General features: G+C 46.5%; 1 protein-coding gene across 3 annotated transcripts in view; it reads right to left on the bottom strand.

Annotated features, from left to right (window-relative positions):
- Positions 1 to 15,822, bottom strand: part of ephb2a (eph receptor B2a) — a 48,860-nt gene that overhangs the window by 25,057 nt on the left and 7,981 nt on the right. For all 3 annotated transcript variants that reach the window (XM_031566665.2, XM_042707681.1, XM_012820734.3), the window contains exons 2-3: positions 13,465 to 13,529; positions 12,519 to 13,203 (exon numbers count right to left, since the gene is read on the bottom strand). In XM_031566665.2, coding sequence (XP_031422525.1) covers positions 12,519 to 13,203; positions 13,465 to 13,529 — 750 coding nt within the window. The remainder of the gene's footprint in view (positions 1 to 12,518; positions 13,204 to 13,464; positions 13,530 to 15,822) is intronic.

Here is a 15,822-nt window from a genome sequence, read left to right as displayed (position 1 = left end):
AGGGCATGCAGTGACTAAAAAAGCTATTTTCTGTGATATATGCAGACTTTAAGGTATCTGCACAGACAGCCCTTCAGACCGACAGGGTCAGCGGGCTGCCACCTTTGCTTTCCTCCAGTGTCCAGGCCCTCCGCAGGATGCTGTTTGGCAGCCACTGCAGCAGGTCATCAAGGACAAAGCCCCGCAGAAGGCTCCTGCCTCTGCAGCTGAATCAGCCCTAAATCACAGCCTCAGTGTCAGTCTGCCTAGGAACAGAAGCTCATCAGATACCTTCACCCCATAAAACAAACACTGCCCAAATGACTCATTGTCTCAGCATCTCAAACGCACACCTCGTGCCCCAGGACAAACTGGCTGAATTTAAATATTTAATTAATGAGCGTTCATGGACCAGCTGGGTCTCATAGTAACGCACAAGAAAATGCAAGTGTGCGCTCACACACACACACACATAAGCAAATGTGCACATACGCATTCATGCACAAACATGCACACACACACACACACACTCACACACACACACACACACACACACACACACAAACACACACTCCTGCATGCCCAAACTCACATAAGCACAACATATGCCACCTACAGACTGTCAGTTCAGTCTATTACGAGGAGTTGAGAAATCTGAAGTTACTCATGAGCATGACATTATGCGTATTACATACTTTCCCCTGTGACACTCACTCCACAACAAATATACTGTATACTGCGGCCTACAGAGGCTCTCCCTAATGCCCCAGCACATGACCCTAATTCAAACCGCTGTCCCGGAACACAATGATTAACTACCACTGCAAAGCAGAGCCTGACAGATTTAGCACCCCTTTCATACCTTAAAGGTAGATGTTACATTTTCATTAGGGGGGGCTAAAGACGGGGATTATTATGGGCTTCATAAATATTTGACAGGGAACTGGAGAGGAAGCGTGTGCTTGGAGGGCAGTTGTCACATCTGTTAACAGAGCTCTAAGCCAAGCACTGGCAGGCTCGGCAGCCAACATCTTGTTTTCAGCCAAACGTGAGAGGGTCATTAAATGGAGAATGACCTGTAAGGGAGCTCTACTTGATCTTATCGCACTAGCGGCGGCGGCGGTGGTGGTGGCAGCAGTAGCGGAGGGTCTGGATGAAAGACTCGGGCGAGGATTAGTCCCCCCGAGTTCCTCGAGATGGCCAGATAATCCAGCGGGACTGGCAGGAGCCTCTATGGCAACTAGCAGACGGAGACGGAGATGGAGACGGAGACGAGACAGAGAGAGAGATCTCTTGTTCTGAGTGCGAATGAGACAGAGGGGGCGACAGGAGCTTGGAGAATGAGAGGGTGTAATGATTGGAAGCCCCCTCCGTGGCCCATGAAGAAAGCCTTCAGCACAGAGGAGAATAAAGTGAGGGGAATCTCTAAAAAGTGAAGTCACACACAGACACACACAAAAATACTTCACAGAGCCTTTTATTTCGCCAGTGGCTCCCTGGAATTTGTATAATCACAGGGCTTAACAAGTCGGAGCTGGGAAAATTCAGATGTGTGGTCTACACCGAGGGGAGAAATATTTCCTTTCCTGGTGCCAGCTACATTTCAAAAACAAAACTCGACCTCACTTTTTCTAACTATGCCTACTGACTACTCAAGGTTACCACAAAACTCACACGCGCTCTCACATAACCAGCTTCAACCCAGACTGCTTTTGATGGCACCCCTTTCTTTTTTGTGAACATTTTGGATTGAGATCACATGCAGAAACGTGAGACGCTCAGCCCATGTTGCGGCTTCAAATATTTGATTTGTATCAAGGACAAGCAGAATCTGTCGAGCGCAGCTCAATTTAGCGGTGCTTAAACAGCAAGCCTGACAGGTTAGGCCCCGGAGCAGAACTGATACCTCCGTGGGCAGGGCCTGAGCCACAGATCCTCCTTTGTGGCTGCGCTAGCAAACAGCCCTTCTGACAGTGACACCGCGAGGAATGATGAGCTCAGGGCTCAGGTCCAGCCTCAGACATTCCCCAGCCTTGTTCGCTTACGAAATCTCCTGTTCCTGTGTCGGAGATCGGCCCATCAGCCCGACAGACGAGCGACTGAAAACCTAATTTCCTTGGGTATCACTGTACACACTTATTCTTTAAAAAATATATATATTCTATTGTATTTCCATGCTCTAGACAGAAGTGCATTTTGCTGTAGTCAGTTGTGTAGGTTCTCTATCTACAAGCCACTTATTCACCAGCCAAGAGACCAAGGTCGCAGGATCCGGTCCAGTGAATGAGACGAGGGGGAAAAAAGGCTTTTCCTCTTGTCTATGCAAGTGCCCAGAGTGTCAAATCATTCTGACCTACAAATTGGACCATTTCTTTCTATCCAAGTGAAACAGCGTTATTTATTTACTGTCAATGTCTTATGTAAATATTTTATGAGTTCTAGGCGTCTGAAAAAACTCCTCGGGGAGCCGATTCAGAGCAGGGAGCCTCCCTTTGTTCCAAAACTGTTTAAAGCATTCAGTTCATTTAACGCTCTGTAAATATTAATGAGGAGTCGACTCTCACTGATAAGTAATATCTTCGTGTGAAAGTAAAAAGGTGTCTTAATCATTTCATTTATTTAACCCTAGAAAAGTGTAGCTTGAGCATGATAACTGTCACAGTTGGTTGGACACAATGCATGAGTTCTGCTAATTAGAAAAGGAGATGATAGCTTTACAAAACATAACAGCATATAATAAAACCTGGAATGCAACATCCACACGAGACCTCAAGACTACCTACGGGATAATTAATAAGACACCTTCATAGTAAGTTGTTTGAAGGACTATGTGATTATATGTGACATTGTCATAACACTGCACTCTTGTGACAAAGAATCTGACTAGACAGAGAAAACGTATGCTGCTATTTCCAGTTCTATATATACACGTGTGTGTGTGTGTGTGTGTATGTGTTGGTATGTGCCTGCCTGCCTGTGTGTGTGTGCCTGTCTGTGTATGTGTGGTGTGTGTGTTCGTGTATGTGTGGTGTGTGTGTGTGTGTGTGTGGTGTGTGTGTGTGTGTGTGTGTGGTGTGTGTGTGTGTGTGTGTGTGTGTGTGTGTGTGTGTGTGTGTGTGTGTGTGCGAGTGTGTGTGTGCATGTGTGTGTGTGTGTGTGTTAGTGTGTGTGTGTGCGTGTGTGTGCACGTATAAAGAACGCTGTGATTATCCATGCACAAATAAGACGCAACCAGCCCTGTGGCTGCCCTTTTTGTTCTGCCACAGACCTGGCAAGATCTATAGTGAGTGAGTGAGAGAGAGAGAAAGAGAGAAGAGAGAGAGAGAGAGAGAGAGTGAGAAAGAGAGATAGAGAGAGAGAGTGACAAAGAGAGATAGAGAGAGAGAAGAGAGAGTGAGAGAGAGAGTCCCACACATAAGAAATAACCCAGGGACGTGCTAATAGCAGTGGAGTGATTACCTGCCACTTCCCCAACACTGAGACATGACACAATTGAGCCTGCTCTCCCACACACCTCCTTCACAAGCAAAGGCAGACTTTTAAATGGATCAAGATGAACTCAAAGCACACAGCACCCAAGGGACGCTTGTAATCATTTGTGACGATCGATAATGCTAAGTCTGCTCTCGCCTCCACCTGAACGCCATAAATCAAGCACTGACTTCAACAACGGCACCGCTGGGCTTTCATGCCGCCTAAACAGTTGTCACTAGTGAGCTAATGAAGGAATGTACCACTGTGTTACAGAGGGAACCCAACACACACTCCGGATAAGGCAAATCACAGCATAAGTCATAACTGGCTGCGTCAACTCGGATGAGTGTTAAAGCTGTGCAGTCAGATGAAAGAATAACTATCGCGACCCTGGATGTCCCGTTCCCTCTGACTCACACACACACACACACGTACACACACAGACACACAGACACACAGACACACACACACACACACACTCACTCACAATAGGGCATTCATCCTGAATGAAACTATGCACAAAAAAAAGAGGCTGCTGCATTCTGCCCTCTATGGCTAATTATGGCCAATTGAAGCATGATGTGGAACCACAGACCTGACCTCAGAGTCAGCTGGGTACTATCTCTATTTCTGAAGAGAAATCTTCCCTTTACAGTTAATGATTATGGATCCACTGCGATTCACCACAAAAAAAAATCCCCACCGTGCTTAACTTCACATTTCACAGACGTCCACAGTTGCACAGGACAGAAATGCACAGCCATACAGCAGCGTATCCAAACCTCATTACAGACAGTGGTTGTGGTGTGGAAACTACACCAGAAAAGCAAAATCATCCATCATCACAGGGTGGCAGGAGAATGTATTTCACTTTCTCTATTCCTGCCCAGAGTAAGATGTGTTACATCATAAGTGCATGTTAAATCACTATGAGGTAGTATAAAGCATAAAAAAACATAATCTTATTATATGTCTAAATCATGCACTATGGGAACATGAACCTTCAATGGACTACAAAACATTAAGGGCACATTAAGCAACCTGCATGCTATATCAGCTTGGCAATGCCCGTGGCAAGGCACATTTGGAGACAGGCACATATGCGGCTAACCGCCTTATGGACAGTGTGGCATCATTAACGAGTGCCATTTTCCACAGTATGTAGGGTTGCATTACAATATAATGCCTTCTCAGGACTAAAACAAACAATCCAAACAGATAACTCTGACCTTCTCCATCAATCCATCATAGAGAAAGAAGCTAGCTAAGTTTTGCTATTTTTTCCAACCTCACAGCTGCAGCACTGGTCTAGCTGCAGCACTGGACTAGCTGCTGGCTGTGCATGTTCTCTCCGTCCACACTTCCACACTTCCACCCTCTTTCCTCTCCAACACAGTGCTGTAGGGGTACCAGCCTGAGCAGATGTGTGATGCGCTGGGAGAGCATTCAATGATTCAATGCATTCCTTTTAAAGCCCCATTTTCCCCCACACTATAGGTCAGTTACCAGTGAAAGGCTACATTATTTACACGCTAGGACTCCATGGAACTCTCATCAGATCACAGTTCTAATAGTAACGGGTCAAACATGTGTGACATGGTGGGAAGGATACAATTTTAATCCCAAACATGCACAACATTTGGTTCATGAAAGAAGTAGATGGGTGTGAATATATGAATGTGTGTGTGCGCGCGCATGTGTGTGTGTGTGTGTGTGCATGCATGTATGTGTTTGAGTGTTTGTGTTAGTGTATTTACAGACATGTCTGAATGCCTTTATGCGCTTATGTGTATTCATCCATGCATGTCTGTGTATGTGAGTATATGTGTGTGTGTGTGTGTGTGTGTGTGTGTGTGTGTGTGTGTGTGTGTGTGTGTGTGTGTGTGCGTGTGTGTGTGTGTGCTGTGTGTGTGTGTGTGTTAGGTTGTGTGCATCTCTGTGGGTGTATTAGTTCCAAACCCAGTTTCTTTTATCCTTGTGCATAGTACCCTTGGGAGTGACACAGCCGAGGCACGTCAGCATCTGATATCGTCCAGCTACTACAGGCTGATGGACAAGGGGACAACACTTGAGGACCCTTTGGGTCCATCACTGGTGTCAGTAAGACAGAAGTGTCCCCATCAAAGGGTCCCCACAAAAAGACAGCCATCAGTCAAAACAGACCAGGACCCTCTGCTTCTCCATGCATGACATCACACACACACACACACACACACACACACACACACACACACACACACACACACACACACACACACACACACACACACACACACACACACACACACATCCACAACTCACCCCCCCCCTTTTGATTTTGCCTTTGGATTCCTGGAATGTGTATAATCACGGGGCATTGGGTCTCAGTTTGCTAAAGATGCCTCCTGATGAAACTATCTGTCCTATGAACTGAATACTTATTATGTGCTTAAAAAGATCGTATTCTGTATTTAACATTTTTGGGCATGACTCAAATGGCAGGCACATGACCAACAGCAGACCTCTGTCAACAGGAAACAACTACATATTTCTCTTCTTTGAAGATGTTACTTGACCTTGGTCTTATCATGGACTAAACAGCATGCTAAACAGCACAGGTCTGCAGAAGAGAGCTGGAACCTTCTGACAGGAAACACTACTGCATTTTATCTGGTGATTTACAAGGACGATCAGTGGTGAGAGATCCTGACACACTTGCATGATATGAGTGTAGTTGAATAGACTAGAGTCTGGAGCATCTGATATAATAAAATTAACACTCACATCAAGAGCACTGTCACATCATATCATAAGCTGCAAAAGAAAACACCAGATAGCACCAAATGCAGGCTTCAAAAGCCTCTCCTTCCTCAGCGTCTTCACAGGCTGTCCTTCGTGCACTGAGGAAGATGCGGGGGAGAAGGGCAGTGCTTGTTTGACCTGCTTTAACGCAGCGGACAAAAGCTCCAGCAGCGAGCGTCACTGATATCGCTGTCGTGCAATCTTTTCAGTTCCGACAACATGCAGCCAGGGGAAATAAGACCAAAGAAACCGGGACGCATGAAAACCTCCGTCCAAACACACACACACAGAAATACAGCGGGGGAAATAGCACAATACTCAAACACTGTTGGACATCAAGGGAGTGTTCCTCTGCTCACGCTTGTAAATAAGAGATACACAAGAGGAGAGCGAGTTCTTTGGTTAGCGTCTAAAATATGTATGGCAGAACTGTGGAGCTGTTAACTGAAACATTAACCTTTAAAAGTATGTCACATTCTAACAGGGCTGTAAAATGTCAGGACACTTCACGTCCCCTTTAAATGTTCTCTGCCTCTGGTCTTCGACAACAGGCTTGGCCAGGAAGAAGGATTGAGTAAAAAAAAAAACAGTATTTGTTGCTCCCATTTCACATTAAGCCTCTCAGTATCATGATACATTTTTGATTATCTGTGGGTCTGAACAGATGTTTCCAGCAGTTTTTCTGTTTGAGAGAAATGAAAGCATGAAAGGATAAGACTGTCTTATCCTTTGAGACAAGCATCCCCTTTTACTCACATTTCCCTTTTTAATGCTCTCCAGTTGGAAAATTGTAAATAACTCTGTCAGAAAAAGATTCTACTCGTTCTACTTCTGTGTATTTTGTTACAGACTAAAGGAGGATCATCATAAAAACATGACATGCCCATCTATTTAGAGATTTAGCTCCACTGATGCCCTGACAAGCTAACCCCATCTTGACAGATGACTTGATTTTATGGTTGTTTAGGACCTCTATGGCCGTGTCCACAGAATGTTTTCATGGCTGAACTAGGCTCTCCACAGCCATCTGCACACTGAGAGGCTAAGCTATATACTCCATAAGCAAGGTAGCCTTTTAAACCTCATGCTAATGTCTTGCTAATCTCAATGTGACCTGCCTTTGTGGGGACCGTCACTGTCACACACATGTTGTTTTCCCCCGCATCATGAGGACCGCTGTATCACTGTACCGGAGGGGGAGGAGTGGCATGAGGGGAAGGAGGCCATTCTGCTCTCCATAACACTGGAGGAAGAGTCATGGCATCTCTCTGGATTATAATCATCTTGGCTGACGTCATTGTTTCCTCACCATTCATTACAGTAATGACTTAGCCACATAAATAATGCAACTGGCCAATAAATTCTGGCTGTAATGGGACCTGAGGTGTTCTTATGCTGGGCAGCGGATCCTGCTCTTGACAGTACCTGTTATATTCTCCCCTAACATCTCAATCAAAGCGGCTGAAAATAACAGTGTTTATCTCAGGGGATTTCCAGACCACACTGCCTACCCATGACATCAGTATGATGAAAATGACTTTCTCCTCCTGGTCTCACCTGATGTTCTAAAGCAGTGCCTCCCAAAGTGGGGGCGGGCCCCCCAGGGGGGTGCAGACTTACAGCAAGGGAAGCGCTGGTTGAGAGCGGAAAAACAGGAGAATTAGGGCTTGAATAAATCACTAGCCCGATGTCCCGGGACAATCAAGTTTCCCCATCGGGCTACCAAAATCTAACAACACCCAGAAATTATACCCTAAGTGAACTAAAGTTCCCTCCTTTATTTGCCTTTTCTGCACTTCTGACTTGCTATTTGTCTGCAAGGAAATGTACACATTAATTGGAAAGGTACTGGTCAGGGTGTGTTTGATGCCAGAGTCCCCTGCCACACCTCCATCACACAAAACAGTGCACCAGAAAAGCTGAGTTCAATACTGTTTCACACACATAACAGACAAACATGCATATCTGTAGCATTTACACCAAAACCTGAATGTGGATTTAATCACACTTTTATCCATTTATTCTGGTGCAAATATATCGCCACATATCGCCATGGGGAGACAGAGGACACAACCCAGAGGACAGTCTTGTTTCGTCCTGAAGGGATTTGTTTTCCGATACTGACCCGCAAAACAATAAAAGACATTCCTCCAAAATATCTCTTTTTATGTGATTTTGTTGCACAAAGCACAAAACCCGTTGCCAGTTATTACGGTTGCCAAAACGATAAAATACATTCCTCCAAAATATCTCTTTTTATGTGATTTTGTTGCACAAAGCACAAAACCCTTTGCCAGCGGGAGCGGCCATTAATTTTTTGGTCAATATAAAGAAATATCAGACCTCCGAACATTACCCATTCAATTCAAAGGAACTTTTTGCAACATTCTGAGGAGCCGTATTAAAAAACATGTTAGCTGTTCGAGTGTAAAAACAATGTTTAAGAAATGGTCATCTGTGGGGTTTTTTAAACAGGTAAGCTATATGAACATCTCAATCTTTGCACAGTGGAGTTCTTTTAGAGATTAGGGTGAGTTTGCCTTGATCTGCTAGAGGTTACATTATGTTCGGCCAGGGAATTTTGAACTGCAGAGCCAACGTAACACATGCCTTCACAATTAACACACACAGCACCACTCTCTACCTACATGTTACAGGGACGCCGAGGTCCTTTGCATGCATCACAAAGCCTGTATCACTTAGGCATGGAGGATCCACCCAACAGAGGCTTCTCGTGAGGTTGAGGGACAGGTTACTGGAGGTGTGGGGAACCCTCTGGAGGGAGCCTCTAGAAGACCCCAGGTCAGTCACATGAGAGTACGTCCAGGCCTGTGCTGTGGAAGCTCTCCAGCGACCTGCTGAAATGTTTGATTCGTCCGAGGCCGAGCATGGCCCTGTGCTCATGTTTGTGCATTAACCAGCTGATGAGCGCCCAGGGAGGCGTTAAAAGGCCTGGCAGCGCTCGCTCAGCGGCCCCCTGGCTGCCCAGGTGTGAGCAGTAAAACCCACTCAAGAAGGGGCTGTTGCAAACAGAGCCAGCGCCTAAGAGCTCTTCAGGGATTAATGACGGATGCCTTCCCCTCACAACACGCTGGGATGGGAGACATTACACAATCGGGCCTGTGTGGACCTCCCACCGGGTAATTTATGGAGGGGCTACACCTCACCCCGCCTCTACATCCTAGCAACAAAAAAACAACCCCGTCCCCCTCACCAGAGATGATGTGTGACTCTGGCAATCACAAATGTACAACACAACAAGATGGATTTATTTTGCTGCACCTTCCCCCCCTCTCCCCAGACAGCCACTCAAAGGGCTAATCATACACTAATCTCATGGAGAGTGGAAACAGTGAGGGTACTATGGTGGAAATGAGTGCTTCTTGTACCGCATGATGTCTCTTTACGCTGTTGCTTTGATTCCTCCTGGTCAGCTTTGGCAGTCTGTGACCAAGGTCTTCTCAAAAGCTCCCTTTCTGTCTTGAGTTTTTGTCCTTGCCACTGTCACTGCGCGCCTCCTCCCACGTGTTCAGGCCTTGATCGGAGGAAGACTACGGCTGTGACCTTGGTGTGTCTTTGGACAAACAGCCCACTGCCCTCCACTTCCAAAAAAAATTAAAAGAAGAAAATCCAGTCTCTGCAATTATATGATTCAGATGCTCATAATTGAAATATTACCATTTATTCCTACTTCAATTCCCTAAATATAGACACAGTCCCAGAGCAGTGATGTGCTTTTCCCCAAGAGGTGAAATTGGGCTCTCTGGGTTTCGTTCTCACCGTCTCATTGACTCCCAACAATGACAGCAATTGTGCCACTGACCTACTCCTAAAACATCCGCCCATCAAGGTCACATGATCAGTTCCTGCTCGATTAAGCCATTGTGATATCATCAGGCCACGCTCTCGCCGCCCGAGGACTGATTTGAAATCCCCTTCTTTTGTCTGCATGCAAATCCTCCATAACAAGCCCCAGATAGATTCATTAGATTTTTTGGTGTGTGTTTGCGTGTGTGTCTGTCTGTGTGAGTGTGTGCGCATGTCAGTAAGTGTATGTCTGTGTGTGGGTCTGAGCCTGTCTGTGTGAGTGTGTGTGCATGTCAGCGTGTGTGTGTGTCTGTGTGTGCGTGCACGTGTGTGTGTGTGTGATATTTCAATCAAACCGCCAGGGAGAGTGCGTGTGTGCCCATCCAGTCTGCTCTCATCCCCACTCCAAATTAGGCAATTAGTACTGCCATTAAAGTGGTGGCAGTGTGGGGGCTTAACACCAGGGGAAATAAAAGAGACAATCTGCCGCATGTTCGCCCAGGATATTGCCGATTTCCATCCTTCAACCCCCTACACCCCCCACTGCTGCTGAACCCCCCCTCCCCCCAGATGGGGAGACATTAGTAATTTATATTCTGTCAACAGTGCTCTGGAGAACACTGCCCAAATCATTTCCGCGTTTCAGCTCGCTTTTCCAGGAGAGTAATCATATCTGCCTGTCACCAGAGAAGAAAAGGATGAAAAAACGAAGAGAAAAAACCCCACCTTTTCACAAAAACCCCTCTGTTCATTCCCACCTACCTGGCCAGTATTGAAACTGACATAGCAGGGGGGTCTTTTCATCGCGCTGTTGACTTTATCCCTTTGGCATGTTGTTAACCTTCACGTTTTTGTATATTCTGAGCGTGTTGTCTTGTATACTGTCTTGTGTGTATATTTTTCCCATTGATGTTTCAGTCTCTCATTCTCTCTTTGTGTGTGTGTGTGTGTGAGAGTGTGTCTGTGTGTGTGTGTGTGTGTGTGTGTGTGTGTGTTTGTGTGTGTGTGTGTGTGTTTGTGTGTGTTCGTGTGTGAGAGTGTCTCTGTGTGTGTGTCTGCGTGTGTGTGAGAGTGTCTCTGTGTGTGTGTGTGCGTGCGTGTGTGTGTGTGTGTGTGTGTGAGAGTGTCTCTGTGAGTGTGTGTGTGTGTGTGTGTGTGTGTGTGTGTGTGTGTGTGTGTGTGTGTGTGTGTGTGTGAGTGTGTCTCTGTGAGTGTGTCTGTGTGCGTGCCTGCATCGGGGTGTGCATGTGGCACTGCATTCATTACTCCAAATCAAATGGACACAAAAGAAGTGAACTGTGAGCATTATATGAACAGACAGGAGCAAAAAAAAGATAGACAGGGGAGAGAGAAAGAAAGAGAGAGAGAGAGAGAGTGAAAAAAGAGTGTGAGAGCGAAATAGGGTATGCGTGTGTGTGTGTGAGAGAGACAGAGAGAGAGAGAGAGAGCTACAGAAGGAAAGTAGAAGAGAGAGACAAAAACAGGAAAAGAAAGAGAGATATTATGGCCAGATGCCCACCCAATTCTTTTCAGTGAGATTGAGTCAATGCTGCATGTCTGTCTGCAGGGCCTGTCTGTCTGCAGGGCTTGTCTGTCTGCAGGGCTTGTCTGTCTGCAGGGCCTGTCTTTGCTCTGGCATGGCAGCAGCGTGACACATCCCAGTGTTTACAGAGAAGGGACACTGTGTTCCTTCTACCCAATTAGTCTGGGAAAAGGCATATGTATCATATATCGCCACATTAGTGGCCTGTGGAAAGCGTGTTAACCTTACATATCGGATGTAATGTGCTGGACATTCCTCACATTGTGACATACAGTACATACCCTCTCGTCTATACTGAGGGTATGCATTATTCAATTAAGTGATGGATGGCAGATCCAGAATGGCAATGTCATATTTAATGAATCACTCACATATATGTTGAAGTTTTGCTACTATTTTTGGCCTCATGCTCATAATTCACTAAAGTCCATGCATTTAGTCAGTGTAGAAGCACTGACTGCTGATCAACTCGTTAAGTGTCATCAAGAAATCCTAAATAAGCTCCCTACTGAGGCTTTTTGCCTTGATTTAATCATTCATGCTGATGATTCCCGCTCATCCACACATGATCACCCACAGAGGTACAATATGAGCTCACTTCATTAAAATGATCACTGTGATGCTCACATATCAGGTCTCTTTTGCCTCTTTTTACTACTACATGTAGCTCTTTATTTGCATTTATTTATTAAGTATTTGCTGTGTCAATAGCAGTTAAATTTGCGTGTAAAAAGCACTGTCATTCAACTCTGCTTTTCTGTCATCACTAACGTCAACATTATAGTGAATGTACGTGTCCCTATCCCCCACCCCAAAACCAAAACAAACAACAACAACAACAACAGATCCCATTTGGGGCTACATAATGGAAGGAGTGTGCAACTCAGCATGGCCAATGGAAACACTGCAGTGTTATGAGACGAAGGAGCTTTACCTTTACAGACGGTGCCGTTCTCCACCGCCTCGTGCCCAGCCTTGCACATGCAGCGGCCTATGGGCACCATCCACTCGCCGTCGCCGTTGCAGTACAGCTTGATGGGCACGTCCACTTCCTCTCCATTAAGTACGCACATGCCCCTGGCCGCCACCAGCGAGGTGCTCTCCGCTCCCGACAGCGTCTCCTGGAACACAGCCCCATTGCGGACCACGCGGGGACACTTGCGGTAGAAGACACGCACGGCGATGATGGACATGCAGGCCCCGTAGTCCTGGAAGGCCAGGTAGAAGCCCTTGCGCGAGACGGGGCCGAAGCTGCGCACCTCCGTGTTGATCTTCATCACGCGGCCGCCCAGGTCCACCTGCGAGAAGCTCTCGTCGGCGGCGATGGTGTCCACCTTGATCCACGGGTTCTCCATCCAGGCCGGCGACACCTTGGTGGCGATGTCCGAGTCGCCCTCAAAGTAGTAGAGGTTGAAGGTCTCTTTGCAGGAGCCCGGCACATTGGGGATGCTGCTGCAGTCGCGCACGGAGAACTTGATCTCCACGTGGATGCGCTGGGCTCCACCCCTGCGGATGAACTTGGTGCGCACCCAGTTGTTCTGGTGGGTGTCGAAGACGTTGCACACCTGGTAGGTGCGGATGGTGTTCAGGTTCTCGTCGTAGCCGCTCACCTCCTCCCACTGCCAAGGAAGAAAGCACAGACCCTTGGTTACACACAACAGATGGAGCATAATCATGCATCATACACATGCACTGGAAGGATTTGTGGAGTGGGCTGGTAAGAAATGTGGAAGAAAAGCCCAACCCTTCGTATTGTGCATTCATCTCTTAACAAATATGGAGAATATCTGTGGTTGATGAAAATCTAATGATGCTCTTGGATGGTCTCACATTTGATCAATGGTGTGCATAATCCCAGCCCTCATCCCAATGCAACTCACCCCTAACGACGGGTATATAGTCCAGCCCAACTCTGCTGTGGCTGTTGTGGAGTCCATTAAAATCTCTGCAGAGAGGAGCAAAAAAAAATCAATAGGGTACACAAACAGATTGACATGTCACACCAACACCGATCCATCAATCTGCTATAATGTTTTTTTTTTCTTTCTTTATGTCTACATTAGCATTAGCCAGAGTCATTTGTATCATTACAATTCAGTTTTAATTAAATCCGTAAAAAGAACTGATGTCATTCCAGACCTCAGGAGTGATTACAGTCTATTATCGGTGGTCCTGCAGCATAATAAAGCAGTGATTACAGCTAAGAGAAAGGCACCGCGCTGAATAATATTGGGTCATTTTAATGGGTCGATAAAGAAACATGCTGTGCCTCCTTCTTTTGGCGCTGTTATTAATATGCTGCAGTAACCGGGGCCTGGATAGATCAGAGGTGTGCCACTGTGGGGATGATGGATGGCCCTGTCTCCTGACATCTGTTTCTTCCTTTCAGGCACAGCGACGCCAATTTATAACTGCCCAGTGTCCAGACAAGGGCCGCTGCCGCTGCTCGCTGTGTCTCCCCCTCCCGAGCAAGTAGGACAAGGATCCCTCTAAAACGCCCATGTCGTCCGACACGTATTCAATTATTCAGCCGGCCATATTCGAGTACCGAGGCGGACTTGACGAGCCGTTGGGGGGAAAAACTGTGGGAGTACTGTTGAGAGTTAGCGTGAGGATTGGGAACCTAAGCCCTGAGGTGTTCAATCTGGGTGTTAAATCGAGGTGAAATTTTCAAAGATGAGATGGAAATGTATGAGGACACCTGGCTTAGCCATCTTCATTTGCATCGGCTGTTCACCTTCAAGATGGTAACTAAGACTGCTTGTGAATAAACGTGCTCAACTGCAAGCACAGTCGCACAAAGAACAGAAATACAAAGCAAACACGACAACTCTCCCCACGTCATTTTAAATATTGCAATAAGCGCTTGCATAAAACATCAGGAGCCCTGAGAGAAGATTTTCCCGGAGTAAATCTGGAAAACTATGGAGACCATTTCACTCCAATTATGTCTTTCCCCATATATTAAGACAGCAAATGTGTGACCTTCTGAGTTCAAGTAATTATCATACACTCTAACAGTACAAAACGACTACAAGGGTTTATGGGGACACTGCCATGGAACCTGAAAAAAAAAAAAAACAACGTGGCCGTGGGCACACACATGGCCATAATGAGATCTTGGCGCGTGGAGAGGAGGCTTCCGCCCGTGGAAGGCAGCCCTTGTGCAGGGCCGTTCCTGAGATCCATGTTAAACACTGGCTCAACACAGGCCCAGCTCTTAAGTGTCTCATTTATATTTCAGGAGCCTCTGCAGCTAGTGGAAAAAGCAAGGCCCTCCCTCTCGGTGACAGTGCAGTGGCTGTGTGTGTGTGTGAGTCAAACAGCGCTGCGTTGTCGTGGGGGGTTGAGGTTATGAAACGACGTGAGACGGTGCGGACGGTGGAATGGTGAAAGGAAATGAATGACACAAAGTTATTCCAGACAAATCTGCTGTTTACGTTTAAAAATAATTAAAGGTACAGTCCGCGATTCAAATTTACTACACTTTTTGTCAAAATCAACGAATTGCTCGTCATGGACCTCCAGCTGTCCATTCTGTGTGTGCGCTCTGGTGCACTTTCCCAGCCAATCAAGACGTCGATTCAGGATCACTGAAAGAGAGGTGTGTCATGTGATTGGCTGTTGAGCTCAAACATCATCAACCTTTCGCCTTAAATGTGGATGGTTGCTGTTTAAGCAGGGAAAGTTGTGGCTACTCCTTCTCCTCCTCCTCCTCCTCCCCTTCCTCATGGGTTTAATGAGTGAGAAACTGAACTAACCCCCACTCCATCTGTCCACGCATTCCTGCAAAACAGATAGGACACTCTCCCTCTTTCCCTTGCTCTCTCTCTCTCTCTCTCTCTCTCTCTCTCTCTCTCTCTCTCTCTCTCGCTACCTCTTTCAGTCCATCATCCTTCCTATATCTCCACCTCCCTCTCTCTGTCACACACACACACACACACACACTCTCTCTCTCTCTCTCTCTCTCTCTCTCTCACACACACACACACACACACACACACACACACACACACACACATACATACACACAATCACATATACATACACACATGCACTCTATGTCTCTATCACTCCCTTGTTCTCTCACTTCCTTGCTCGCTCATTCTCTCCCTCATTCTCTCAATATTTGTAATGAAAAGTAGGCCAACAGGAGCCCAAGTGCAGCACATATAATCCTTCCAGGCTGCGCCACGCTCTGAGCGCCACATTGGATTAATCCCACGGGGGAAACGTTT

This window comes from Clupea harengus, chromosome 4 (assembly GCF_900700415.2).
Source record: "Clupea harengus chromosome 4, Ch_v2.0.2, whole genome shotgun sequence".
Classification (NCBI taxonomy): Eukaryota; Metazoa; Chordata; class Actinopteri; order Clupeiformes; family Clupeidae; genus Clupea; species Clupea harengus.
Note: the sequence above shows the minus strand (reverse complement) of the source record. Positions and strands in the feature narration are given on the sequence as shown.